General features: G+C 38.6%; 1 protein-coding gene across 2 annotated transcripts in view; it reads left to right on the top strand.

Moving 5' to 3' along the window:
* The window catches only part of TBC1D9 (TBC1 domain family member 9), a 61,696-nt gene that overhangs the window by 15,586 nt on the left and 18,683 nt on the right, over positions 1 to 27,427 (top strand). For both annotated transcript variants that reach the window (XM_083366958.1, XM_083366957.1), the window contains exons 2-7: positions 10,049 to 10,159; positions 15,782 to 15,900; positions 17,329 to 17,557; positions 18,668 to 18,929; positions 21,792 to 21,999; positions 23,947 to 24,153. In XM_083366958.1, the coding sequence (XP_083223084.1) occupies positions 10,049 to 10,159; positions 15,782 to 15,900; positions 17,329 to 17,557; positions 18,668 to 18,929; positions 21,792 to 21,999; positions 23,947 to 24,153 (1,136 nt within the window). The remainder of the gene's footprint in view (positions 1 to 10,048; positions 10,160 to 15,781; positions 15,901 to 17,328; positions 17,558 to 18,667; positions 18,930 to 21,791; positions 22,000 to 23,946; positions 24,154 to 27,427) is intronic.

Raw genomic sequence — 27,427 nt, 5'->3', positions numbered from 1 at the left:
GGCTGCCATTTTTAAAAAAATGAGATGGAACCGGTTCCCGGTTGCCCGATGGCGACGGCCCGTCTGCAAAGCTGCCGCTTTCGGCAGCTTTGCAGACGGGCCGTGGCAGCTTCCGCAAAGAGCGGCGCCCCTGCCCATTCCGAGAGGTGCGCGCGCACCTCTCCGAACGACCGGAGGTGCGCGCGCACCTCCCCAAACCTTTGGGGAGGTGCGCGCGTACCTCCGTGCGAAGGGGCAGCGGTGCCGCTCTTTCAGGAAGCCCGCCGCGGCCCGTCTGTGAAGCTGCCGAAAGCGGCAGCTTAGCAAACGGGCCGCGGCAGCTTCCGCAAAGAGCGGCGCCCCTGCCCATTCCGAGAGGTGCGCGCGCACCTCTCCGAACGACCGGAGTTGCGCGCGCACCTCCCCAAACCTTTGGGGAGGTGCGCGCGTACCTCCGTGCGAAGGGGCAGCAGCGCCGCTCTTTCAGGAAGCTGCCGAAAGCGAAGGGGCAGCGGCGCCGCTCTTTCAGGAAGCTGCCGAAAGCGAAGGGGCAGCGGCGCCGCTCTTTCAGGAAGCTGCCGAAAGCGGCAGCTTCCTGAAAGAGCGGCACCGCTGCCCGTTCTCCGAACGACCGGAGTTGCGCACGCACCTCCCCAAACCTTTGGGGAGGTGCGCGCGTACCTCCGTGCGAAGGGGCAGCGGTGCCGCTCTTTCAGGAAGCCCGCCGCGGCCCGTCTGTGAAGCTGCCGAAAGCGGCAGCTTAGCAAACGGGCCGCGGCAGCTTCCGCAAAGAGCGGCGCCCCTGCCCATTCCGAGAGGTGCGCGCGCACCTCTCCGAACGACCGGAGTTGCGCGCGCACCTCCCCAAACCTTTGGGGAGGTGCGCGCGTACCTCCGTGCGAAGGGGCAGCAGCGCCGCTCTTTCAGGAAGCTGCCGAAAGCGAAGGGGCAGCGGCGCCGCTCTTTCAGGAAGCTGCCGAAAGCGGCAGCTTCCTGAAAGAGCGGCACCGCTGCCCGTTCGCGCGGAGGTACGCGCGCACCTCCCCAAAGGTTTGGGGAGGTGCGCGCGCACCTCCGGTCGTTCGGAGAGGTGCGCGCGCACCTCTCGGAATGGGCAGGGGTGCCGCTCTTTGCGGAAGCTGCCGCGGCCCGTCTGCTAAGCTGCCGCTTTCGGCAGCTTCACAGACGGGCCGAGGCGGGCTTCCTGAAAGAGCGGCACCGCTGCCCATTCGCGCGGAGGTACGCGCGCACCTCTCCAAAGGTTTGGGGAGGTGCGCGCGCACCTCCGCCCATTCGGGGAGGTGCGCGTGCACCTCTCCAAACGGGCGGTGCCACTCTCCATTTGGAGAGGTGCGCGCGCACCACTGCCCGTTGGAAGAGGTGCGCGCGCAACGGGCGGCTGGGAGCCGCAAGAGACGGCTCAAAGAGCCGCATGCGGCTCCGGAGCCGCAGGTTGCCGACCTGTGGATTAGGGCATTATATCAAAAACAAACTGCCCGAATTATAGTTAATAATAGTTTGACAGAAGCATGTAATATTGAGAAGGGCACAAGGCAAGGGTGTCCGTTATCGCCCTTGTTATTTGTGTTAACATTAGAGATATTATTGGTTAAAATTCGGAATTCGGAAAAAATTAAGGGGATACGAATTGGAGATCAGGACTATAGATTGAGAGCATTCGCAGATGATCTGGTTGTTACAGTGACCCAGCCAGAGAACTCTGTTGTGGACCTGATGGAGATAATAACACAATATGGGAAGGTTTCTGGATTTAAAGTTAATACACAGAAAACAAAAATTTTGGCTAGAAATATGACAGTTTCGCAAAAGGCTCTCTTAGAAGGATTAACTGGATTTGAGATTGTTAAAAGGGTTAAATATTTGGGGGTGATTTTGTCGCCCTCTAATACAAAGCTATATAAAAATAATTATGAAAAACTATGGGGGAAAATTCAAAAAGAACTGGAGAGTTGGGAAAAGTTGCAATTGTCTTTGTTGGGACGGATTGCAGCAGTAAAAATGAATGTCCTGCCTAAATTTTTATTTTTATTTCAAATGATACCGATTCTTAGGAAAGATTCCAATCTGGAGGAATGGCAGCGAGGTATCAATAAATTTGTGTGGGCAGGGAAAAAGCCACGAGTTAAACTTAAGATCATGCAGGATACTCGTGAGAGAGGTGGCCTTAAATTGCCTAATTTTAAATTATATTATGAAGCTGCTGCATTAGTAGGAATAAGTGATTGGATTAATTTGACGCAAGGGAGGTTATTAAATCTTGAGGGCCATGATTTGTTGTTTGGCTGGCATGCATATTTGTTGTATGATAAGAAGGTAGACAACGTGTTTAGGGTGCATATTTTAAGACAGGCATTGCTGAGAGTTTGGAAGAAGTATAGACATAAGTTAAGTTGCAAGATACCATTGTGGGCAATTCCAAAACACGCAATAGAAAATATACATGCTGGCTTCAAACATGATGTGACTACGTACAAGGAGATTCTTAGCTTGGAAAGAAATGTTTGGTGTCTGAAGTCATATAGCCTCTTGCGAGAAGAGAAGGTTGTTCAAAATTGGTTTCAATATATTCAGTTACGGGCCAGGTGGAAAGAAGACCAGAAAAATGGATTTACAATGACTGATGAAAATTTGATAAAGCAAATTAGAAATCAGGGACCTGCACATATCAAACGGATATATCTTGCATTGATAGAGATTGACTCAGAAACAGAGCTTGTTAAGGATTGTATGATAAAATGGGCCCAAAACATTCAGGAAGTTATCACAATGGACACGTGGGAAAAGATTTGGGTTAGGAACGTAAAATTTACTCAAGCTCAAAATCTAAGAGAGAACTTTTATAAAATGTTTTATAGATGGCATTTAGATCCTAAAAAGCTTGCAAGTATGTATCCGAATTATCAGCCTAAATGTTGGAGGTGCGGTGATGAAGATGCAACATATTTTCACATATGGTGGACATGTAAGAAGGTTAAGGCCTTTTGGATAAAAGTTTGGTGGAATATGCAGAAGATTTTTAAACAGAGGATAAAGTTTTGTCCGCAATTTTTTTTGTTGGGAATAATTGCAGACGCTACAGTTGTGGACACCAAATTGATGTTGAATTTAATTACGGCAGCAAGACTTTTGATAGGCCAATATTGGAAGAAAGAGGAACTGCCGACTATAGAAGAGTGGACTTTAAAGGTTTCCGACCTGGCAGAGATGGCGAAGATTTCGGCCTATTTGAAAGACCATTCGCAAGAACGCTATATTATGGAATGGAGGAAATGGATTGAGTTTATCCAGAACAAGTATAGGGTTAAGAAGTTTTATGTAGCATTTGAATAAGTCTTCTTTCGTTTTTTTTTCTTTTCTTATTTTAGTTTCTTTTTATATATATTCAATATTACTAAGGCTTGTTTATCCTATATAAGCTAGAGAGTGATGGATTTTAGACTTTATAGTTGTTAGTATATGATTGTTTATGATTGTTTTTTATATATATACCTTGTATTTAGCTCTGGGAAGTCGGGGGGGAGGGGGGGAGGTAGGGGGGGAGGAGGGAGGGGGAAGGGGGGATTTTTAAAGGAAAATTGTATTTTAAAACTTTTCAATAAAAAAAATAATAATCTGTCCTTGTAAACCAGTGATTTGTTTAGAGATAGGACAGTTTCCAAGTTTGAAAAGGCATGTAATGTGTAATAATAATTAGCTGTGTGAATCTACAGCTTAGTAATTTTTCTTTAAATGCATGGTGAATGTGTCTATGTGTCATTTGTTAGCTTCTAAAAATAAAATGTTACACACTAAAAATAAATGATGCTTCTGAGCAAGAAAAACATGTTTATCAGTCATAATCTGGATTTTCTGTATACTAATTATGTGTGCAAAATAAACATTATGTGCAGTCCTCCCTTAGTAAATAAGCTTGAGAATTTATGAGTCCAAATACATACTAAATCTGTGCTGTTGCTGTAAAGTTCAGCCTTGGACACCCATGTTTTATCTTTGTTGGAGGCAATCACTAGGACACAAAGAATGCATCAAATGTTATTTCTTATTTATCTAGAAAAATAATTTAAAGTATCCATTTTTTTCAATCCAGTGAAGATAAAGCTTCCCTCCAATTAAGCTTAATTCTTACTGACTTCAAATATTAAGCAGGTACAAACTTGTTTAGTGGGATTAGATAGCATTTCATATTTTCAGTGGAAATTAAAATGTGTTTACTTTGTTTGCCCTCTGAGCAGCATAGAAAGGGTGCTTGCATGGAATTAAGTTGCTGCCATCTCCCCCCCCCTTCAAAAACCTGCATAGAAATGGTAACAGGATAAACCTACAAAGATGTACGTTGAAAGAATCTGCTAATCTCTATTACACCTACTGTACACAGCAGGTAAATGGTTGGGTTGGCTCCATCCTTCTTAGCCTTTCAGAAAGCTTTAAATACATGTTTGATCTCTCAGGCATTTGGCCAGGATATTAGATGACTGAAGATATGACTTATGTAGAGTCACATGAGTAGGATGAACAGCCATGTGCATTGTTTAAATAGATTAAAAACAATACATTATTTAGCAATAAATAAACGGGTGGAAATAGCCTCCATTTCCACTGTTACTTTTTTTTAAAAAAATTCAAATAATAGACACCAATTTTGAATAACCATGCAGCTAAAATTTGGTAACAAGGTCTTGGCCATGCTGCAAATGAGGGCCTGAGGGATCCTTCCTGATCTGGACTGTATATTCTTTTCAGCCAACATCACATAGTTTGTTGGAATCTAGCATTGTTGATGCTGGAAAGGTGTTGGCAGTTTTTATGCCAGTAGCTGCCCACTGATGTATTTTAAGAGGATTATGACCTTGTGATACTTAACATGGTGTTTGACCTTCAAAATGATTTTGCCATTTTGTAGGATATTTTGGTATTATTTTGTACTGAATAGAATAGTTGCCTAACATCTAAAATGATTTATCATTTTCAAGAAGTAACTGAGACCAATCTAGATATTATGTTACTGATAGTCCTTGACTTACGATCACAATTGACCCCAAAATTTCTGTTGATAAATGCGACATTTGTTAAATGAGTTTTGCCCCATTTTACAATCTTTCCTGTCACCTTGTTAAATGAATCACTGCAGTTGTTAAATTATTACTGTAGTTCTTGACACGGTTGTTAAGTGAATCTGGCTTCCCCATTGACTTTGCTTGTCAGAAGGTCACAAAAAAAGTGATCACATAATCCCAGGACACAGCAATCTTCATAACTATGAACCAGTTGCGAAGCATTGAAGTTTGATCATGTGCCCATGGAGATGCTGCAATGGTTGGAAATGTAAAAATGGTCGTAAGTCACTTTCTTTAGTGCTGTTATAACTTTGAAAGGTCACTAAATGAACGATTGTAAATTGAGGACTACCTGTAGTTTCATGTGTACATTTAAACCAGCATGGTTAAATGGGAATACTGGGGGAAAAAGCAGGCATGGGGTCTGCTCATAAGATCCTCTAGGACAGGATCCTTGCATCAGTTCTTCATTGTAAATAATTGCCTCTTGTGATTTCTGCTGTGAAAATGCTAATCCTTGGGCACAAATAACTATCATACTGTATAAACAACTCCAAATCAAGAACTTGTGGATGGTATGATATTCTTTACATCCAGGGCTTTTTTTGTCATAGAATGCTCAGAACGGAGTTCCGGCACCTTTTTTGGATGGAACCTTGTAGGGTAGGCAAGGTGGGTTGTATGACATGTGTGAGTTCCGGCACCTTTTTCTTTTACAAAAAAAGCACTGTTTACATCTATACTAAAAGTTATAAGTGCTCAAAATTTGCTGCAAGATGAATGTACTCAGTGTCTCAGTGATCAGCAAATATAGGAAAACAAAGTGATTGTCCTCTGCTGTTGATTCAGAAACTTAAGGAAAACCTCTCAGCTCTAGGAGTTAAGAGTATTGGGCAAAAATCCAAGTTCTATCTTGCCTTCTCATGGAGCCTGACCTCAATGAAATAAAGCAAGTTTTTCTAAGATGGATGGGCAACTTGTCAACTGTAAGGTAAAGGATGTGAAAAATTCATTTTCCTTTTAGCCGCTGAGATCAGATTGCAGCCATATAGCTTGAAAAATACTTTTTTCCACTGAAAGCTGATATTTTCAGAATATTGTATAAGTGACTAAAATGCTTGGAGTTCACTCGCAAAGAGAATTCTAAATAAATTGATTGCGTTGCTTGTATTTCTGGAACAGCTATTGACTTACTGCATTAACAGAGGGATAGAATCAAGATCATGTGAAATGTTAATACCACTTTACAATGCCTTGGTAAGGCTACACTTGGAGTACTGCATCCAGATTTGGTCACCACGATGTAAAAAAGATGTTGAGGCTCTAGAAAGAGTACACAGAAGAGCAACAAAGATTATTAGGGGACTAGAGACTAAATCATAAGGAACAGTTGCTGGAATTGGGTATGTCTAGTTTAATGAAGAGAAGGTCTAGGGGTGGCACGATAGCAGTATTCCGATATCTCAGGGGATGCCACAAAGAAGAGGGAGTCAAGTTATTCTCCAAAGCACCTGAAGGCAGGAAAAGAAGCAACGGATGGAAACTAATCAAGGAGAGAAGCAAGCTAGAACTAAGGAGAAATTTCCTGACAGTTAGAACAATTAATCAGTGGAACAACCTGCCTCCAGAAGCTTGAATGCTGTGAATACTTATCCCATAGATTTCTAGTGGGTCTACTGAAGCTTCTTCTAAAGTTGAAATATATAGTAGGCTACACTGCAGCATGTGAATGTCATCTATAATTGTTAGCTTGTGGGCAGGCCAGTGACCATTGCTTTGGTTAAACAATTCTGTATGTGCCCAGGTAAAATGTTTTGCTAGATTTGGCAAATTAGAGAACAGCAATTTATATGGCACATAAAAGCTGACACCAGACAGCTTCCAGCTTCCTTGTCCCTTTGACTCATGTATCATAGGAATATATGTAATATGGGGTCATTTGTCTTGACCCCAAGATACTGTAGAAATCTCACATGAATCCAACCCTCTACTCTATATGGTAAACTAGCTCAGACACCAACTTTCTCCTTACCCAGGCTGGGACGCTTGAGAGTGAATAATAAAGGGTGGAGGTTGACATGGATGTTTTTCCACGCTGCAGCTGTAGGAGTGGGTTTCAATGCCACAAGGGCCTCCCTTTACCTCCTCAGGCACCATCAAGTATCTTTTTCTCATTGGGAAAGAAATGTTGGTGGGCAAGAGGACTAGTTGACTTGAAGTATGGAGGTGATGGTGTAGCAGCAGCAGCACTGATTTCTCAAGAGAATGGCTTGTGGAGTCACATTAACCCTGGCTTGCCTGATTGATAGTGCCTGGTCTGTCCAGCGGCTTCAAACTAGAGTTTTCATCAGCTCAAGTTAGCATGGTTAATATGATGGGAATTATAGTTTAAAGTATGTGGATAAAATATTAGGTTGGAGGAAAGTGCAATAAAGAATCACAAACCTGAGATTACTCATTTGAAGAGAAATAACTTTCAGTAGAGGAGAGATATGTAAAGCCCATTTCTGCTCATTAAGCATAAGAAATGTGTGTGAGAGAGGATGTCTGTTGCAAAGGTCAGCTTGCTGGCAAATCTTATATTTGCAATTTGGTTGATGCCTAGTGTGATTCTTTTGTAATTAGATAAAAAGATAAAGACACTGTTGAATGGAGGTTGACCGTTAATGACTTCATGGACCTGTTTACATGGTTTTCTAGCAACAATATGGAAAAGGATTGTCATTGCTTCCATCCAGGATGCTAATTTCATAGCCTAGCCTAGCCTGTAGCCCTGGAATTGCTGGTGGATTCTCATCCACATCTTTCCAAATCCAACTGTGCTCAGGTATTTCAGAATAGTTTAGATGGTATGCTACCATCTGCCATGATCTAAGGAAATTTATATCAAGGGCATTCACTTTTCTAGAAAAGCTTAAAGCAAGCTTTTGTAAAAATTATTTAAAGAGAAATATATTTACTCATTTCCTTGAATGATTTTTAAATAGGAGCTTCGGCTCTCATCTAATGATCCCACATCACTGTTGGTTGGTTATACTATTCCTCTAAAATGGCTGATAGGAAAAATGTGATCTCAGAAAACCACTGAGGGGACATGGTTGTTCTGCTTTGCCATAGATATGATCCTCGATTGAAATCATTGTTTCTCAACAGTGGCACCAAGTGAGAAAAGGCATCAGAGTAGATACTAGCGTCAACCTTTTGCTCAAGCTAGAGCTTGTGCTTTCTGATGGTTCCTAAAAGTGCAGTAAACCTGATAAATCTGTGGCTGAATGATTAACTCATTTACATACATACATACATACATACATACATCTCTATACATGTAATCCTTGGCTTGGGACTGGATTTCAGTTGCTAAATGATGTGGTTTTTGAGGACAGGTCATAAATCACTATTTGCAAGACTGTCATAACTAATCCTTAAATGAATAGCTTTAACTCAAAGACTGCTTCATCTAGTGACTTAGGCCAAGGCTCTTCCTGTATTGCTCGTAGTCTGAATAGCATTAAAAAAAGGAGTGAATGATAGGGGTCAGTGATGAGTTGTTAATGAAGCAACTTTTGGACCTTTTTGCAAAGAAAAGTAAGAGAAATGTAATTTTGTTTTTGGGATTTAATGATTAGAATTATATAGGAGTATAGAAGTACTGTATATTGTTAATTTTAGAGTACCGGTAAGAGTTGTTTGTATTTTTTATATCTGTATCAAAGAAAATTGAAGCCATTTGTTCTTTTTTCTTAACTTTTTTCCTTCATTTTTTGTACTTTTATCTTGCTTTTTTTCTGATTCTTTTTTCTGTTTTCTTTTTGTCTAGCTCATTTATTTTTTATTCATGTTTTTGAAAGTTAATAAAATCATGTAAGAAAAAATTATTCTTCCCGTCTAATTTAAGTGTATTCAGTATAATAGTGTAGAAAATATACAGAGCTATTCCATAAGTTATTCCTCTGGCCCAGTACTGTTTATTCTAACTCACTCATTCTAATATCCAATCTTTGAAAAGCAGCTTGAAGATAACCTGTGATCTTCTTTGCTCATAAGAAATACCGCTAAGCCATCAAGTTACTATTCCTCCCATGCATTGAAATGATTGTGTAAAATGGGTGCCAAAAGACAGGGCAAGACTGAAGTCTCTGCCAATAGCAAAATAACCAATCAGACAGATCTAGAACTGATTCTGAATTAGTATGAAATTCTCAGGCAGAAATGCGCTATGTATCTGAAGTTTCACAGGTTCAATAGGTGAAGATTTTCACTTGCCTTCCATTTGAAAACATCAGAAGTGTATGGCAGGTGTGCCCATTATCATATGGATTTCGTTATATTTCTTTGTTAAGTTGTCCAGCTCTTTCAATAAAAGAAGGTCCAGCTTACATTATGTCCTTTGTTCTCCAGGTTGCTCAAACTATTGGCTTAATTTTACAACATCCAAGGCCAATAATGTAATCACTGTGCTCCAGTGTTCACATTTTAAATATAACTTTGTATCTGCTGTTTAATTCATTCAACAGCTAGAGCCATGGTGGCGAACCTATGGCACGCGTGCCACAGGTGGCACGCAGAGCCCTCTCTGTGGGCACGCACACCGTTGCCCCAGTCCTAGGCCTTCAGCTGGGTTTTATAAAACCTTTTCGCTGTAGGCCTCCGCCGCCATGTGCAAAAAAAAAAAGGTTCAATCAATCAATTTCAATTTCTTGTGGGGAAAAAAAAGATCTCGCAAAGTTGGAATTGATTGATTGAACTTTTTAGTCCCACCCAGTCTGCTGTTATCACCGCAGCCACGCCCACCCAATGGGCCATGCGCACCCAACTGGCCATACCCACCCAATGGGCCACGCCCACCCAGCACCTGACGATAAATGTGGGTTTTAGGTTGCAGTTTGGGCACTTAGTCTCTAAAAGGTTCGCCATCACTGAGCTAGAGTATGCTTTAATGTGACACACACTTTTACTATACAATAGGTAATATTTCATTGTTCTTTTTCCCCCAGGACTTCTTGTAGGAACTCTTGATGTTATGTTAGATTCAAGTGCAAGGGTGGCACCATATCGCATTCTGTATCAAGCACCAGATTCTATGATATACTGGACTATTGCTTGTGGTAAGTATGTGAACTGTTTTCAAAGTATTGTTTTTTGACCCAAAGACTAGTATTTGATATAACTTATACATTTACAATGTATCAGTTTTCCTTCATACTGGATACTTACTGAACACTGGGTCCTATCTAACAAAATGAAATTCCATGGTGAGAAAAGTAAGGTTCTACATTTACCAAGAAAAACCAAATTCACAGGTACCATAGGTGGTATCTGGCTCAATAATAGTAACTGTGAGAGGGATCTTGGAGTCCTAATGGACAATCAGGAGCCTTGGTGGAGCAGTGGGCTAATGCCTCCTTAAGTAACACCAGCTGCCTGCAATTAGTGCAGGTTCGAGTCCCACCAGGCTCAAGGTTGACTCAGCCTTCCATTCTTCCGAGGTAGGTAAAATGAGGACCCAGATTGTTGGGGGCAATAAGCTGACTTAATAATGCTGCTTGGGGGGGGGGCGAAAGCCCTAATAAGCAGGCATATACATAGAATGAAGGCTATTGTTAAGCACATTGGTTTGTGCTTAAATTGTAAGCCGCCCTGAGTCTTCGGAGAAGGGCGGGATATAAATGGGATTTTAAAAAAATCACTTAAATATGACCCAGTAGTGTGCTGCAGCTACCAAAAAGCCAGCACAGTCCTAGGCTGCATTAACAAAGGGACAGAGTCAAGAACATGTGAAATGTTTACCACTCTATAATGCCTTGGTACTATTGCATCCAGTTTTGGTTGCCATGATATAAAGAAAGATATTGAGACTCTAGTAAGAGTGCAGAGAAGAGCAACAAAGATGATTAGGGAACTGGAGGCTAAAATATGTAAGAATAGTTGTAGGAATTGGGTATGTCTAGTTTACGAAGGACTAGGGGGGACATGATAGCAGTGTTCCAATATCTAAGGAGCTACCACAAAGAAAAGGAGCCAATCCATTCTCCAAAACACCTGAAGGCAGGACAAGAACCAACGTAGAACTAAGGAGAAATTTCCTGACAGTGACAACAATTAAGCAGTGGAATGGCTTGCCTCCACAAGTTGTGGGTGCTCCAACACTGGAGATTTTTAAAAAGAGATTGGATGTGGTTCCTTCTAGATGTGTTATGCTTTGGTTTCCATAAGAGTTAGGCAACTTAGACAGTAAATGTAAATTATGTTTCACTTTCTGTTTACTTTTTTTAAAAAAAATCAGTTTTCCACTAAGTTGTGCAAGTAGTTGCTAAGATTAAATGCTGACTTACATTTCTGTTTGTGGTGCTGCTATAGTTGAAGGGTTTCTCTGGGTTCTCTGTGGAGCCCTAATAATTCTGGATTCTGGCCTTTTTTTCTATAGAGTTGAAACTCCTTGAATGAAAATATATATTTATTCTTTATACCACATCAGCAGGAGTTCTCATGCTTATTTTGCTGAGTGAGAAGTCCTGTATGATTGGCTTGCCTTGCCTTGTCCTTGGACAGCAAATAGTAGACATACTTGTGAGGTACTAGACTAGGATTACGAAGACTAGACTAGGATTACGAAGACTGAAGTTCAGCTTCAGTGGAAATTCAATAAGTGTTATTGTGGGGCTAAATGAAAGAAGACTTCTGTGAAAAGTGAAAAGTGCCAGAGCGGGAATAAAGGTGGGCTGTACATTGAATATGATAAAGAAGCATATTGAGCATTGAATGGAGGTGGGGAATGGGTTTGGGAAGCATTGTCTGTAAATCTTAGTTTTCTGTATTGGAAGCTGAAATTCTAAAATGTCAGATTCATGTCAATGGCCTGGATATGGATTTTTTGAGTGCTTCTACTCAGGATTTTGGTAAGTTCTTTTTTAATGTTTAATTGCTACTGTGAATCTATTCACACCTACCTAGGTATTGCTGATATGCTATAGGTTATAAGTAGAAGATTCCATATTTAAATATATATATATATATATACACACATATATATATATACATACATACATACATACATACATATATATCTATATCTATCTATATCTATCTATATCTATCTATCTATCTATCTATCTATCTATCTATCTATCTATCTATCTATATATATATATATATTCCTTAGATAATTTATGTTGTGACAAGGAATTTATGACTTACTAAACTATAGGACTTTCTCATTAAAAAAAAATTGCAGGTCTGAAGGTAGAATTATCTTTGAGAGTGCAAGTATATAGAAATTAGAGAAAGACTAACTCAGACTTCAGAACAACACCCAGCATTTAACAATATATACTGCTCAAAAAAATAAAGGGAACACTTAAACAACACAATGTACTGTATTTAATAGTAGGATGTCTCATCTTGTGTTCCCTTTATTTTTTTTGAGCAGCATATTTTCATACATTAATTTCAAGCATAGTCCAGTGCACTTAGAAGATAAGAGGTTCTGCTGCCCTGGTTCAATTATGCAGGCTTTTCAGAGTGATGCACGTTCCAAGAAATGCAAGGCCTCCTTGGAAGGGAGACAGAATGACGTCATTTCTCTTCAGCAGACCAGGATCAGATATAAGCTTTTGCTTGCAGTTCTTCAGAAACAATATCATTCTGTAAGCTCTGTGGGGGGTTAGGAAATAGCTTATTTCCATATTGAACTCACCAGTGCCTTTCTGACAGAATTCTTAACAGGCGTTTCAATGATTTATAGAACATGTTTTGTAGCATTCATATTCATTTGAAAATACTGTTATTGGTTGTGAGCACAATTCAACCATGAAAACACAAACTTATCACACTGTTCTCTTTCTGGGTAAGCATCATTGGGAAGAATAGAGAAAAGGAGTAAACAATAGGAAGCCAAAAAATGGAAGCCAGGAAATAAGAAAAATAGAATAGAATAACAGAGTTGGAAGGGACCTTGGTGGTCTTCTAGTCCAACCCCCTGCTCAGGCAGGTGACCCTACAGGCCTACACCATTCCAGAAAAGTGGCTGTCTAGTGTCTTCTTAAATGCCTCAAGTGATTGAGCACCCACAACTTCTGAAGACAAGCCGTTCCACTGGTTAATTGTTCTCACTGTCAGGAATTTCTCCCTAATTCTAGTTTGGTTCTCTCCTTGATTAGTTTCCCTCCATTGTTTCTTGTCCTGCATTCTCCTGCTTTGGAGAATAGCTTGACCCCTCCCCTCTTCTTTGTGGCAGCCTCTCAAATATTGGAACACTGCTATCATGTCACCCCAGTACCTTTTTTCACTAGAGTAGACATACCCATTTCCTGCAACTGTTCTTCATATGTTTTAGTCTCCTGCCCTCTAATCATCTTTGTTGCTCTTCTCTGTACTCTTTCCAGAGTGTTGATATCTTTTTTGTAATATGGTGAGCAGAATCTATAGTTTATGCCACCATCAGTCTCTATCTCTCTTCCATATCTTTCTGCCCTTATAAACAATACTTTCTCCAATTAGCAATCACTGCCATCACCACAAGAAAGCCTTTTACATTTATAAATAAATACTTGAAGTATAGATGGGGATATCACACACCTTTACAGTGAGCATTCCATTGCTGCATGTGTGTGCTTTCCTTCTATCATTATATATAGTTCTTGTCTATTTACTAACCAACCTTCAGTTTCATATTTTTGCAAAACCTTCCTTATCTTGCATATTCACCTTGTTGTATCCTTTCTTTCATCCATAAACATAAAATAAACTTTATCAAATTTATACAAAGGCATTCAAACTGATCAGTCCTAGAGGAGATCAACCCTGACTGCTCTTTAGAAGGCCAGATCCTGAAGTTGAAACTCAAATACTTTGGCCACCTAATGAGAAGGAAGGACTCACTGGAGAAGAGCCTAATGCTGGGAAAGGTTGAGGGCAATAGAAGAAGGGGACGGCAGAGAATGAGGTGGATGGATGGAGTCACTGAAGCAGTAGGCGTGAGCTTAAATGGACTCCAGAAGATGGTAGAGGACAGAAGGCCTGGAGGAACGTTGTCCATAGGGTTGCGACGGGTCGGACACGACTTCGCAACTAACAACCACCACAGTGACCTAGGAAGACCGAAACTGTGAATTCAGCAATTTGTTAAGTCATGAGGACTCAAAAGTGACAAATCTCCTTCTTTAGTGAAAAAGCTATTCCATTTAGGATGTAAATGGAAACAGAGAGCCAGTTGTTTCTTGAGAAACAGCAACTCTGTCTTCTTATGATTCAACTTCAGTCCCATGCAGGCCTCTACAGCCTTCAGACACGGCTCACAATTTCTATGCCATCTCCATTCCTTCCTAGGGTGGATATTATACAGCTGGATATCATTCACAAGTTGATGATACTGGATGACATCTCCAGGTGTTTCATGTAGGAGTGATAAAAATGAATCCTTCGGATCCCTACAACATCCACTGAGCTGATTACCTTCATTCATACCAGTAGCATCGTTTCCTTTAATACTAGTTTCACTTACACACCATGTACCCATTTTTCAATTATTAATCTCATTTGTAAATTCATACTCTTTACAATTTACATTCCAAGTAACAATTTTCATATGCCTTAGTCATCTCTATGGTTGATAGCCGATGATAAAAAGCTAAAACTGATTTTATTAAGATTGCCAATAATAATAGAATCTTGCAAGTCTGTTTTTGATGTTGCTCTTCCTCCTTGTTCAGTGAATTATGGAGGTGCCTGCCTGAGCCATGTCACATATAGCATTCCTTGCAAAAGTTAAGGCACGTATCAGTCAGTGTTGGTTCCTGTTGGCTTGTATATCACAAATCTAGTTAAAGCCCAGTTGTACTGCTGATATGCTCATGTTGTTCTGGACAAACTAAGATCTCTTATCTATAGGCTGCCTTGTAACCTATCATACTGTTGCCCTGCCTTCCATCAGCCAGTTTGTATACGCAATCTATCTAAATAATACCTCCAAGAAAGTTAAGACAAACTTTTAAATCCTATTGAGAATAATATGTTTTTGATATTACCTGAAGTTTGGTAAGAATATTACTTAATAATTTGTAAGGGATAAAACCAGATCTTTCTAAATCCCCATGTCTGACTCCATTTCCTATCCCAGTAGGTCAGAAAAAGAACAGGGGACTATAAGATACTCTCTTATTCACTTCTTTCTGTTTATATTATGAAAATATTACGTTAAGTGTTTGCCAGTTATTTCTCATGACCGAGGTTAAAAGAACATGAACTCTGTTTGGGACAAGGTGGAGAAATGATGCTGCCAAAGAACTGTAACAAACAAGTCCTGTATTCTACAGATCAGAGAAGCAACTACAAGCTAATACTATAAAAAGGTCAGCCCACAGCAAGAACTTCCCAAGCTTTAATTTCCAGTATCAAGTAATTCTCAGTTCTTCAGGATGACCACACTTAAAAAATTGTGGCTTGGTTAAAATTTTAATTAGCAAAACAAAGTTTGTATTCTGAATAGCTATGAAATTATCAACCAAAGCATGGATCCTTGGTTTTTTTAGTATCAAATTCTGGCTTGTTTAAAATGAGAAGTGAACCCTTAGTGAAATGAGAAGAAAGATGACCTTTCCAGGCAAGAGCTATATCAGAAGGCATCCTTCATAACTGCTTGATAATCACTAAGAATACTTGTACTAAATCTTTTTGTGCACGTGTTCTTCATAATGGAATAATTTTACAAATACCTTCTGTTCCTACCTTAGGTTGCTCAAGAAAAGATATAACTGAGCATTGGGAATGGCTTGAACAGAATTTACTACAAACTCTTTCTATCTTTGAAAATGAGAATGATATAAACACTTTTGTCAGGGGAAAAATACAGGTATTGTATTTTTTGATCTGTTCAATATATATGTGACTAGGAAAAGCTAGTATATAATTGTATTTTATATTTGATTTTCTTGTGCGTGTGCATTTTTAAAAAGATGATTCCAATAACAGTGTAATATTGTTTGCACAACCAGAGTAATCAACAATGCCAGTATTAAATGGTATTCATAGGAAGAGGTTCAAACTGGTATTTTAAACACAGGACAACAGAATTTCTAAAATGTTGGTGGAGTAATACTGTCTCTTTTGCTCATCCACACATACCTTATATAGTTTGACTATCATTTTTCAAAAGCAGATTTGCCATGCAATTTGGCAGTTTTTATGTAGGAGAATGAATCCAGTCAAGAAAAGCCAATACAATCCTGGGTTGTATAAACAAAGGCATAGAATCAAGATCACGCGAAGTATTAGTACCACTTTATAAAACCCTAGTAAGACCACACCTGAAATACTGTAGCCAATTTTGGTCACCATATCGCAAAAAAGATGTTGAGAGTTTGGAAAAAATTCAGAGAAGAGTAACTAAGATGATCAAATGCCTGGAGACTAAAACATGAAGAACGGCTGCAGGATTTGGGTTTGGCTAGTCTAAAGAAAAGAAGAAATAGCAGAGACATGATAGCAGTATTCCAGTATTTGAGGGGCTGCCACAAAGAAGAGGGGGACATGTTATTCACCAAAGCACCAGAGGGCAGGACAAGAAACAATGGTTGGAAACTGATCAAAGACAGAAGCGACCTAGAATTAAGGAGAAACTTCCTGACTGTGAGGATAAGTAACCAGTGGAACAGCTTGCCTCCAAAAATTGTGGGTGCTCAATCACTGAAGATTTTTAAGAAGAGGCTATATCAGATGAGCAGGGGGCTGGACTAGATGACCTCCAAGGTCCCTTCCAGCTCTGTTGTATTCTACTACTGGTTTAGCAGAGACTAACAAATTATGAGTGACTTCTGGATTCGTACCTTCTCAACCAAAAGGTTATTATGTGAAGGATTAATAATGTGCGGCTCTAGAGCTGGATGTCACTCACATGCCATAGATAGCGTTAGCTTACCTCCAGGATCTTTTTAATAGTGACTGTAGCAAGCGTCTTGCAACGTTGTTAAATCTTATGAGATCAAGCTACTGTATTTTCATAGGCGATCTTGTGAAGCTGTGGCATTTTTTTTAAACATTTGTTTCCTGAAACATAATATGAAATTGGGCAGTGGTTTTCCATATGAATGGGCTGCTTATATTTGGAAAGTGTATTAAAAGGGAAATTATAATTATTTAAGATTTGTCTTAAATCTTTTATTTCTAAATTAATGGATCAGTATGTGTAAAATGTAGGGATCATAATTTAAATGCTAGAAGTGAAACGCAAAGGGTATAGTTGCTCTGAGAATTCCAAGTGGTCCTGTATAATCTACTTCAGGGTATCATCGCAGAATACAACAAAATCAACGGTATTCGGGAAGATGATGACACGGCCAAATTTAAGGAAGCCACAGTGAAGTTCCATAAATTGTTTGGGATGCCAGAGGAGGAGAAACTTGTGAATTACTATTCCTGTAGTTATTGGAAAGGGAAAGTCCCACGTCAGGGTTGGATGTATCTCAGCATTAACCATCTGTGTTTCTATTCTTTTCTCATGGGACGAGAAGGTAGGAATGAATGGCTTCTTATTGAATTATTAACAGGTTAATTTATTACAAATGTACAGTATGTATGATTTAATGTTCTTCTTATTCTCATGTGCAGGAATTAGAGGTGAGAAAATAAGTACCGGTATTAGAATAATGAGCAACAGGAAAGGTGGTCTAATAAACTGAAGAAACTACACAGTGCTATTTCACTGAATATATTCTTCAAACCTTAATATTACCATATACAGTATGTCGTATAGAAGCAGCAGCATACAGTGTATATAAAATGTTTTATTTCCAAAGAATTTTAGCTTTTGCTCCAAATAACTGCTGAGAATTCATGGGCATGCATGCATGAACCCTTTTTTACTCATATTAACATTTTCTAAGAGGTTTATAGCTTTGAATTGTGGAATGAATAATTGTAACTTGTTTGACTAGTATTGGTCAGTGATATTCTGTCACCATGATAAGTACCTGTATTTTTAGTACATGGATTGATTTAGCTAGTTTTGGAATGGTGTATCCTTATTTAAAATTTATGATACACGGGCTAATAAGTACTTCAGTAACTTAATGTTTGTATCTTGCTTGCTTTTTTGTTAAGCTTTAGTGTACAGTTAGAAAATGATTTAATTTGCTTTCAGATGTCTGTAGGGATAGGTTTTTATCTGTAAAACAATCTGTCTATACTTGCCAGTCAGATAGTATAGTAAATATATAAATATATCCGAACATCCTACAAATAGCAGCCAAATCCTTTCAGACGATAACTGCCTAGATTCAGGGGTAGGCAACCTTGGCTCTTTTATGACTCGTGGACTTCAACTCCCAGAATTCCTGAGTCAGCATGGCTGGCTCAGGAATTCTGGGAGTTGAAGTCCACGAGTCATAAAAGAGCCAAGGTTGCCTACCCCTGGCCTAGTACTAGAGACTCAACCAGTTGAAGGCACTGAGACTTAACATTTGAACAAATTTTCAAAGGGCTGCACCATAAATTAGTATTTAGTTTTATAATTGTGAGTGGTTTATAATTATTATAAAACTTTTAGATTTTATAATCTGATTTTTGAATTTGAAACTATTTAATGTTGTTGTTTCTTCTGAAGCTATATTTTTCTTTAATAGCTAAACTTGTCATCCGATGGGTAGATATCACCCAGCTTGAGAAGAATGCAACTCTGCTGTTACCTGATGTGATCAAAGTTAGCACAAGATCCAGTCAGCATTTCTTTTCTGTATTTCTCAACATCAGTGAAACATTTAAACTAATGGAACAACTTGCTAACATAGCTATGAGGCAACTTTTGGACAATGAAAGCTTTGAGCAAGACAAATCACTCCCCAGACTTAAAAAGAAGTCTCCTAAAAAAGTATCTGCCCTAAAACGGTAGGATTTGGAATTAGTTGCTATTTTGCAGCCCAAACTAAGCAAGTTGCATGCTGACTTAGCATTATGCTTCAGCCCTGATAGATTTTTTTTACATGCGTTTCTCTTATTTTACATCTGTGTGTGTGGTTGGAAGGAGTGTTTAATGGGGGAACATCTATGAAATTGAAGGATTTGATTGAAAAAAATCAGCGTACAGCAGCATTCCATTTCCCCCCTTTTTATTCAAACTGCCAATAAAACACAGCATAAAACACATTTTTTTCAGTCTCAAGGTTCACAAGAATGATTTAAAGCCATCACATTGCCTACTCTTCCATTCTGAGTAGTGTCTTCCTCCTTCAGATAATACTTTGTTTCAAAAGTATGAGATCACTTTTCTCTCAGCTCCTAACTTTCTGCTCTAACCAATTTTAAATGGGTATAAGCATACAATTATAATATATGTTTAACATAACATAGTTGTTGCTTAACATTGGTAATTGAAAGGGGCAACTCCATTGCTGAGGCAGTCATAAAGCATGATGTCACATAACTGTGCTGATTTACAGCAACAGTTGCAGCATTTCCAGTTGTCATCAGGGGAATCCCTTGCATTGCAGTGTTCGGTGGTCATGTGATTGCCATTTGCAACCTCCTGCTGGCTTCCCAATTGACTTGTTGGAAACTGGCAGTTATGGTTGCAAATGGTGAATACGGGTAATCCTCGACTTACGAGCACAATTGAGCCCAAAATTTCTGTTGTTTAGTGAGATGCTTAAGTGAATTTTGCCCCATTTTAGACCTTTCTTGTCACAGTTATTAAGTGAGTCATTGCAGTTGTTAAGTTAGTAACACTGTCATTAAGTGAATCTGGCTTCCGCATTGACTTTGCTTTTCAGAAGGTCACAAAAGGTGATAATGTGACCCTGGGATACTGCTACCATCATAAATATGAGTCAGTTGCCAAGAGTCTGAATTTTGATCACATGACCATTGGGATGCTGCAATGGTCATAAGTGTGAAAAATGACCATAAGTCACTTTTTTCAATGCCGTTGTAACTGAATAGTCATTAAATGAACTGTTGCAAGTTGAGGACTATCTGTATATAACTGTAGAATGCTGCAAGCCATTGTAATTGCAAGCCACTTGCCAAGCATCTGAATCAGAATCATGTGACATTGGGATAGTCACAACTACAAGGAACAATCCTAAGTCCCCTCATTAAGCACTATCGTAAACATAGAACAGTCAGTGAACAAGTGGTTGCTGTGCGAGTTATGCTACCTATCCATCTACTCTTCCATATTTTAGAATTAAGAAAGGGATTAATATTTGTCTTTTTTTTTCTTTTGCATTCAGTCAGATGAAATGACAGCTGATCTTGATCTGGCTGATGATTCTTTGAGTCAGAAAAACCTTTGGTCTTTTTTTTTCCAATGTCTTTAACCCCACCATGGATCCTCTGCAGTTAGAAGATTAAATCCATGTCGGTCCTTTACAACTTCAGCTCTCTCCCTCCTAGATTATGCCCTTAAATGCTTCGTGGACTTTAGTCCATTCACAAACTAATGAGTCTTAAGCAGTGTAAATCTTGCCCAATTTTTTATATTAGCTAGCTAGCTTTTGTCTGGTTTGAAACCAACCGTCTTCTTTTAGCAGCCACTAAAGCTTCTCTGTCTTAAGTATTCCATGGTCATCTATAGCAAGAGTCAGCAACCTTCTGGTCAGAGGAGATGATGGTGCTGCTGCCACCATTTCTGGGGGACTCGTGGTTCTGTACACAGCAAGGTGGCTGGTGAAGCCATCATTAAAATGGGTCCCTGAGGTAGTAGAATGTATTTTCTCTCTCTTGCTTGGTTGAGTAAATAAATTTTTGGGATCACAACCAGATGATTTTGAGTGGCGGGCCATATCTGGCCCGCAAGTAATAGGTTGTGCTGACCCCTGATTTAAAGGCTTCCTTCTTTCTCAACCCATACGTGATCACAAATGGCAATCACATGATTGTGAGGAGACTGCAGTGTCTGCAACTATGAGTATCCATCATAAGTACCCCTTATTCAGCAGCTTGTAACTGCAACTACCTTTGTCTATAACTATTTATCTATGGTCACAAGGAGTCAAAGATAGCAAAATTTATGCCAAAAACAACAACTTCTGGCTGAGAGTCTTTCTGCTTGACCATTAGCTCCTGGCAAAAATACGAATTTCCATCTTTCATTTGATACTGCTGTTGAAATAGCCTTTTCTGCTATTATATTCGTATTGCTCTAGTGTCCTTTGCTTACTCTGTTTGATCTATGAAATTTAAAAGATAAGGCATTTTGATTGCAGCTCATTATATTTTTTAACTGTAGGTTTGATCCTTTAAACTATTCCATAAAACTCCATGCACTGCAGAAATATTACATCAAGTAATATAACAAAGCAGATAAGATTCTACTGTCTACATCATGATCTCAGTTCCTTCTTGTTTCTGGTTGCACTTCTAGCTTTTTGATAGGACTGTTTTTAATTCACAGATTTTAAGACACAGTATGGCAGGGGTGTCAAACTGCTGGCCCGCGGGCTGGTTGCATCATATGGAGGCCGCGCCCACCCCAGCTCTACCCTTGCAGTAAGGTGTAAAAAAAAAAGTATACTACTATCGCCATTAACACTACTACAAAAAGTCTGATAAACATGTTAAAGCAATTTTATAAATTTGTTTTAAGCCCTGTTAATATAAATGTTGCCATTTATATGTAAAGACTGCTATAAAAATAGTTCTATAACTAATATACTTTGTTGCTTATTTTTAATGCAAAAGCAAGAACTATATGAGACGTGTGCATGTAATTGGAATATTGCCACTGAAATCTGAAATACTGTTTTTCAGGGATCTTGATGCCAGGGCAAAAAGTGAAAGATACCGCGCTTTGTTTCGGCTTCCAAAGGATGAAAAACTAGATGGACATACCGATTGTACTCTGTGGACCCCATTTAATAAAATGCACATTTTAGGTCAGATGTTTGTGTCTACAAATTACATTTGTTTCACTAGCAAGGAAGAAAATCTGTGCAGTCTCATCATCCCACTTTGGGAGGTCAGTATAAAACATGCTGGTTTTATTATATTGGGATTACTATGAACATTGAAGATATCTGATCAGGGCAGGGGCCCAGCCCACAAGCATAGCTTCATCAGCGATGCCTGAAGGCTTGTTTGGAAGCCTCTCTGGCACTGGAGTGTGGTGCTAGGCCCTCCCCTGTTGGTCTGTTTTTGGCTTTGCAAAGCTTTTTGCTGCTTGTCTGCCTGTCTTATGGCGGACCTCTCAGGGCCTATCCCATCCATGAGGTACCCCATGCTCAATTAATGTCTCACATGTTTGTTTAATGGTGCCATCAGAGACCAGTATGTGTGTGTGTCATTAAGCAAGGCTGCCTCACTTAACGGTTGTCACCACTTGTAACCGTAATGGGCAGCGTCCATTATGGTTATAGGTTGAGGACTACTTGTACACATGGCTGCTCACTGTTCAGTCAGCAATCCATGCATTGTTACCCCACTTATTGCACCACCTGTGGCATCGCCCAATTGTCACAAATTTTCTCTGTGATCAAGAAATTACAATTTACCTTTGGCAAGTGTGAACCAACAAGTGTGTCATATTTCTTTAAATAGCTGTTTCTCTTTTTCAAGAAAAAATTGAATACTGAATTCATGTTTATGGAATCATTTACAGATTTTCTAACAGAAGGTCTCTATATTTTAGACATGCTGTTTTATCAATAATTCACATTTATCAGGAATTAACTATTACTTATACATTTAAAGTACATCTAAAAACAACAATATAAAATAGAAAGAATAGAATAGAAAAGGCCATGACTGGCATACCATCTGACACCTAAACAAAGAACATTATGAACTATGAAAAAAATCATGTCGAGAATTATTACATTCCTGTTAACTGGAATATATTTCTAACTCATGAGTAGTTGTATAGTATTAAATCAGAGGTGTCAAACTGCTGGCCCATGGGCTAGATGTGTCATGGCAAAACCACATCCACCCCATTGCCGGCAATGGAAAAAAAGTCACGATGTGTCATGACACATCATGTGACATTGCAAGTTTGACACCCCTGTATTAAATAAAAAGGAGCCTTTAAGTACCTGATATGCAGTTTGAGGTTTTTAAAGTGTAATTCAATTTATAAAGAAATCTTTTTCAGTTAATAAAACATTAAAACTCAGCTTTAATACTGGAGAATTGATCTTTAAATTTTTTAAAAAGTAAATTGAAAATGTTGCCCTCAAGTGCCTAATGTACTTTTTATGATAAACCCTCTAAAAGAAATTGAAAGTTAAATAACTTGAAGACATTTTCTTCTGTTTTAGAAGATTTTCAATGCACTTTAATTCAATTCAATTATTTCAATGAAATAAATGTGCATACATGTGCATGCTTAATTATAAAAGAGAAAACTTAACACACTTAGCATGGGGTAATTATTCAAAACTGGAGTATTTGTAGAAAGTCCCAGAGTCTATATTTCGATTCTGAAATAAGGAAAAATGTTTGACATAGACTGAGACAGTTTTCTATGTTCATGTTATCAAAACAACTATTTTGCAGTAAGCTACTGCTGTAGGTTATATTGCCTCTCATGCTATTTCATTAAAATGTTATCTGTTCATTGTTAATGAACAGATGGATCTCTTATTACTGCAGAGTCATAACTGTGTCTAGTAAATCTGACAGGAAGACGATGAAATATTACATATTTAGATTATGTAATCTTTCCTTATGCAATAGTAAAACAAGTTGGCTAAAAATTTATAATGCCCTCCGAGTTTTTAGAATTATAGTTTCTATAATCCCGGATCACTCATAAGAACTTTATAGTTTTTTCAGTATTGAAAAACTGCAATTATGTTGATGTGTGACCAAATTAAAGATTCAATTGACAGAGAACTGCATCTTCCAGGGTGTCCTTTCATTTAGACTTTCTTTATTTTGGTCCTCCTATTTCCATGTGTCCTATTAGGTGACAATTGTTGAAAAGGCAGATAGCTCAAGTGTCTTACCTAGTCCATTATCTATCAGCACTAAGAACCGAATGACGTTCCTCTTTGCCAACTTGAAAGACAGAGACTTCCTAGTGCAGAGAATCTCTGATTTCCTTCAGAAAACTACTTCCAAAATTTACTCTGAAAGAGAGATTTCTGGAAGTTACAACAGTTCAGATGATGAGGTGAGTAGATAAAGGTCACTTTGAGTTTAACTTGATTATACAATTGTTATCCCAGGCAAGATAATTACACTAAATCTTGATTTGCACTTTTCCATTTGTTTTGTTTTGTTCTAGGCCTTCGGGTTGATCTTGTTTTCTGGAGATTGCCTGTTTTCCTTTCTGTTTCTAGTGACTGCAAGTCCCGACTGTTTTCTTGGAAAAAAAATTTGGAGGTGTTTTGTCAGTGCCTTCTTCTTATTGGTAGGGTTGAAAGAGGGAGAGTGGCAGAGAGTCATTCAACTGGATGTTTTGTGACAAAGGCAGGAATAGAACTCATGATCTCCATGAGTTTCTAGCCTGGTGTCTTTAACCACTACATCTAATTAGCTCTGTGTTCTTGCCCTACAAACCATGATTTACCATTTTTTATAGGTTAGCTTGGGTTTGCGAAGACATGTAATAAAAAAATACTAATATTTGATTTTGCTTCAAAGATTTTCAACCAGTCTGCATATTCAATCCAATGTAGTAGAGCAGGGGGGTCTGCAGCTTTGACAACTTTAAGACTTGAGGACTTCAGCTCCCAGAATTCCTCAGCCAGCTGGCTGAGGAATTCTGGGAGCTGAAGTCCACAAGTCTTGAAGTTGTCAAGGTTGCAGACCCCTGTAGTAGAGAGCAGATTTAATCTCAGCCTTAGAACCATTGTTCCATAATATGTATTTCTTCTGCTTAAAAAGACTGTTTTAAGATTAAATCTAAAGAAAAATATTGAAATTCACAATCTACCATCTTTTCTCAGACCACAAAATGCCAACCTTTTATTTTTGAATATTTACCAGATGGCAAATAAAATGCAAGGCAGCAAAATTCAAAGGAAGTATATTGATCAAACATGTATAATATTATAATACTTCTAAAAGCTATTTTGTGTGCATTAAAAATGAATTCAAAACGCAGAATTAGATCTTTAACCATTTAAAATCTTTGTTTTTCTTAATTACCTGAATGATTTATTTGCAGATGTTTGGTTCTTTCTGAGTATAGCTGATTTAGCAATAACTGAAAATTGTAAATAATCTCCCAATCTGGAAGCCATCAATAGCCGTCTGTTTCTGTTATTTCAATAGAACCATAAGAATCTGCCTACCTTGTGATGAAGTAAGTTAAATACAGTTCACAAAGCATGGAGGCAGATTAGAAGCTTATGAAAGTCTATTTTGAAATGGAAAATGACCAGAGCATAAGGGCACTTAAAGCAGAGTTCTTACAATATGTAAGAAGAAAATGTTTAATTCTGTTAGTCTTAAGATGTTTAAGCTTGTCATGGAAATGTCACACTAATAGTGTTTTCAGTTTGGTGGTCTAAGCTGAACCACGATTCCTCTTATTCCAATTGTCTCTGATATTTGTAATTCACATACTTTGTTGGAGAACTATGAACTAACTTATTTGGTTAAAACAATTCAGCACTGAATTCAAAGAAACATGTACCAGATTTCACTTTTAGATAGTTTTATAAGTAGTGAGTCATTTATAGCAATTAGTGGCACATACCAACTGCAACATCACAAAATGGTATCCATTGACTTCCAAAATAATTTAAAAATATCTAATTGTTATGAGATGGGAAACTTACAACATTTCCAGCTTTCATCAAATTATAGTTATTTTAAAATTTTGTTTAGTTGTTTCATTTGTAATATTTACTTTATTTTTATGGTATCCACAATGCAATATAGTGGTACCTTCCACCTGAAACGTGTCTGAATCTTTTGATTTATAGGTCTTTCCCCCCCACACACACACACAACTACTATTTTAGCATCTCCTGCAGTTTAACTACAAATAGAAGAAACAATAAGTGCCTGTCATTAACTACAATAACCTTTTTTGAAAATTCCAACTGAACTGGAGCGTTCATTTATTTGCTTATCATTAACATAAGTTGTCGGAAACTGTAAGACGAAAAAATAATGTTTTTCTTGAGCATTCTTCTAGCTTCTTTGTCTTCTTGACAGTTTTTCAGATCAATTTGGTTGCTCCCATAATTTTCCTACCCCAATTGTTTTCAGGATCATAAGTAGATAAGTCATTTAAATACTACAGAATGCCAAAGAAAAAACAATTACAAGAAAGTATGGCATTACTTTCCCTGGCAAGCTAAGAAACAATAAGTTTGTGAGAATTTGTTGGGCCAGTCCTCTATATCAGGGGCCCCTAACCCCCTGTCGGTGGACTGGCACCAGTCTGCGACATGCCAGAAACCAGGCCGCACAAACAAGCAAAGCCCCATCCATGAGATGCAGGCAGCACATGAAACTACGCCCCCTACAGTCCGTGGAAAAACCTCTCCACGGAACCGGTCCCTGGTGCCCAAAAGGTTGAGGGCCTCTGCTCTGTATCAATTACAGTATGTTTCATAAAAATGATGGCACTCAGAAAGGAGGAAAAAAAAGCTGTTCTGCTTTCAAAAGATTTTACAAGATTACCATAACTTCAGTGCTCTTATAATTTGTTATTTGGAGAATATTTCTGGATGTATAATTTTTAAGAACAACTTACAGTAGAGTTATTATGGTATAGATATACTGTATATTAGAAAATGTTCAAAAAATATTTTGTGAGAGGTTTAAACATTTTGCTTAAAGGGGGAATGTGTGTTTCTTCAAGTTTTGTTTTAATGCCAGAAATCCTCTGCAGTTTATCTGATTCTCAGTGATCTTATATGGATCCATATTTATAAGCAATTACTGTGCAGATCTCTAATTTGGATTAAAGGCTAGAGGGGGGGAGCCTTCCTTCTTTTGGGCTTCAAAAACATTTGGCAAAAGTGCACTTTTTCTGCTCCAGTTTCTTTTCATCCTCAATTGCTTGAATTACTCAGGCTCAGCACTAAAAGTGGGAAGAAGGAGGAATGGGCACTAGTATCTTAGCACTGTTTTGACATTGGTTGTCATTTTTTCCATTCTGTCCATTGATGAGCTCTCTATGAAGTACGTGGGAGCTGAAGTCCACAAGTCTTAAAGTACGTGGGTTCCCCATAACCAGCCCCCCTCCCCAGTTTCTAATTACATGAAGAAACTGAAGAAGTGGTAATGTTTATATCCTTGAGAAGAACAGAGCAATAAAGGATATCTGAAAGGCTTTCACGGAGAAAAGCTCAAGATCTATTCTCTGTCATGCCAGAATGCAAGACATGGAATCATGGATATAAGTTACAGGAATGCAGATTTAAATTGTTTTCCTGCATTCAGACATATATTAGCTGTTTGTCAGGGATGATTTAATTTGGAAT

Source organism: Vipera ursinii (genome assembly GCF_947247035.1).
Source record: "Vipera ursinii genome assembly, chromosome: 7".
NCBI lineage: Eukaryota > Metazoa > Chordata > Lepidosauria > Squamata > Viperidae > Vipera > Vipera ursinii.
The sequence above is the reverse complement of the archived record's forward strand: the minus strand, read 5'-3'. Positions and strand labels throughout refer to the sequence as shown.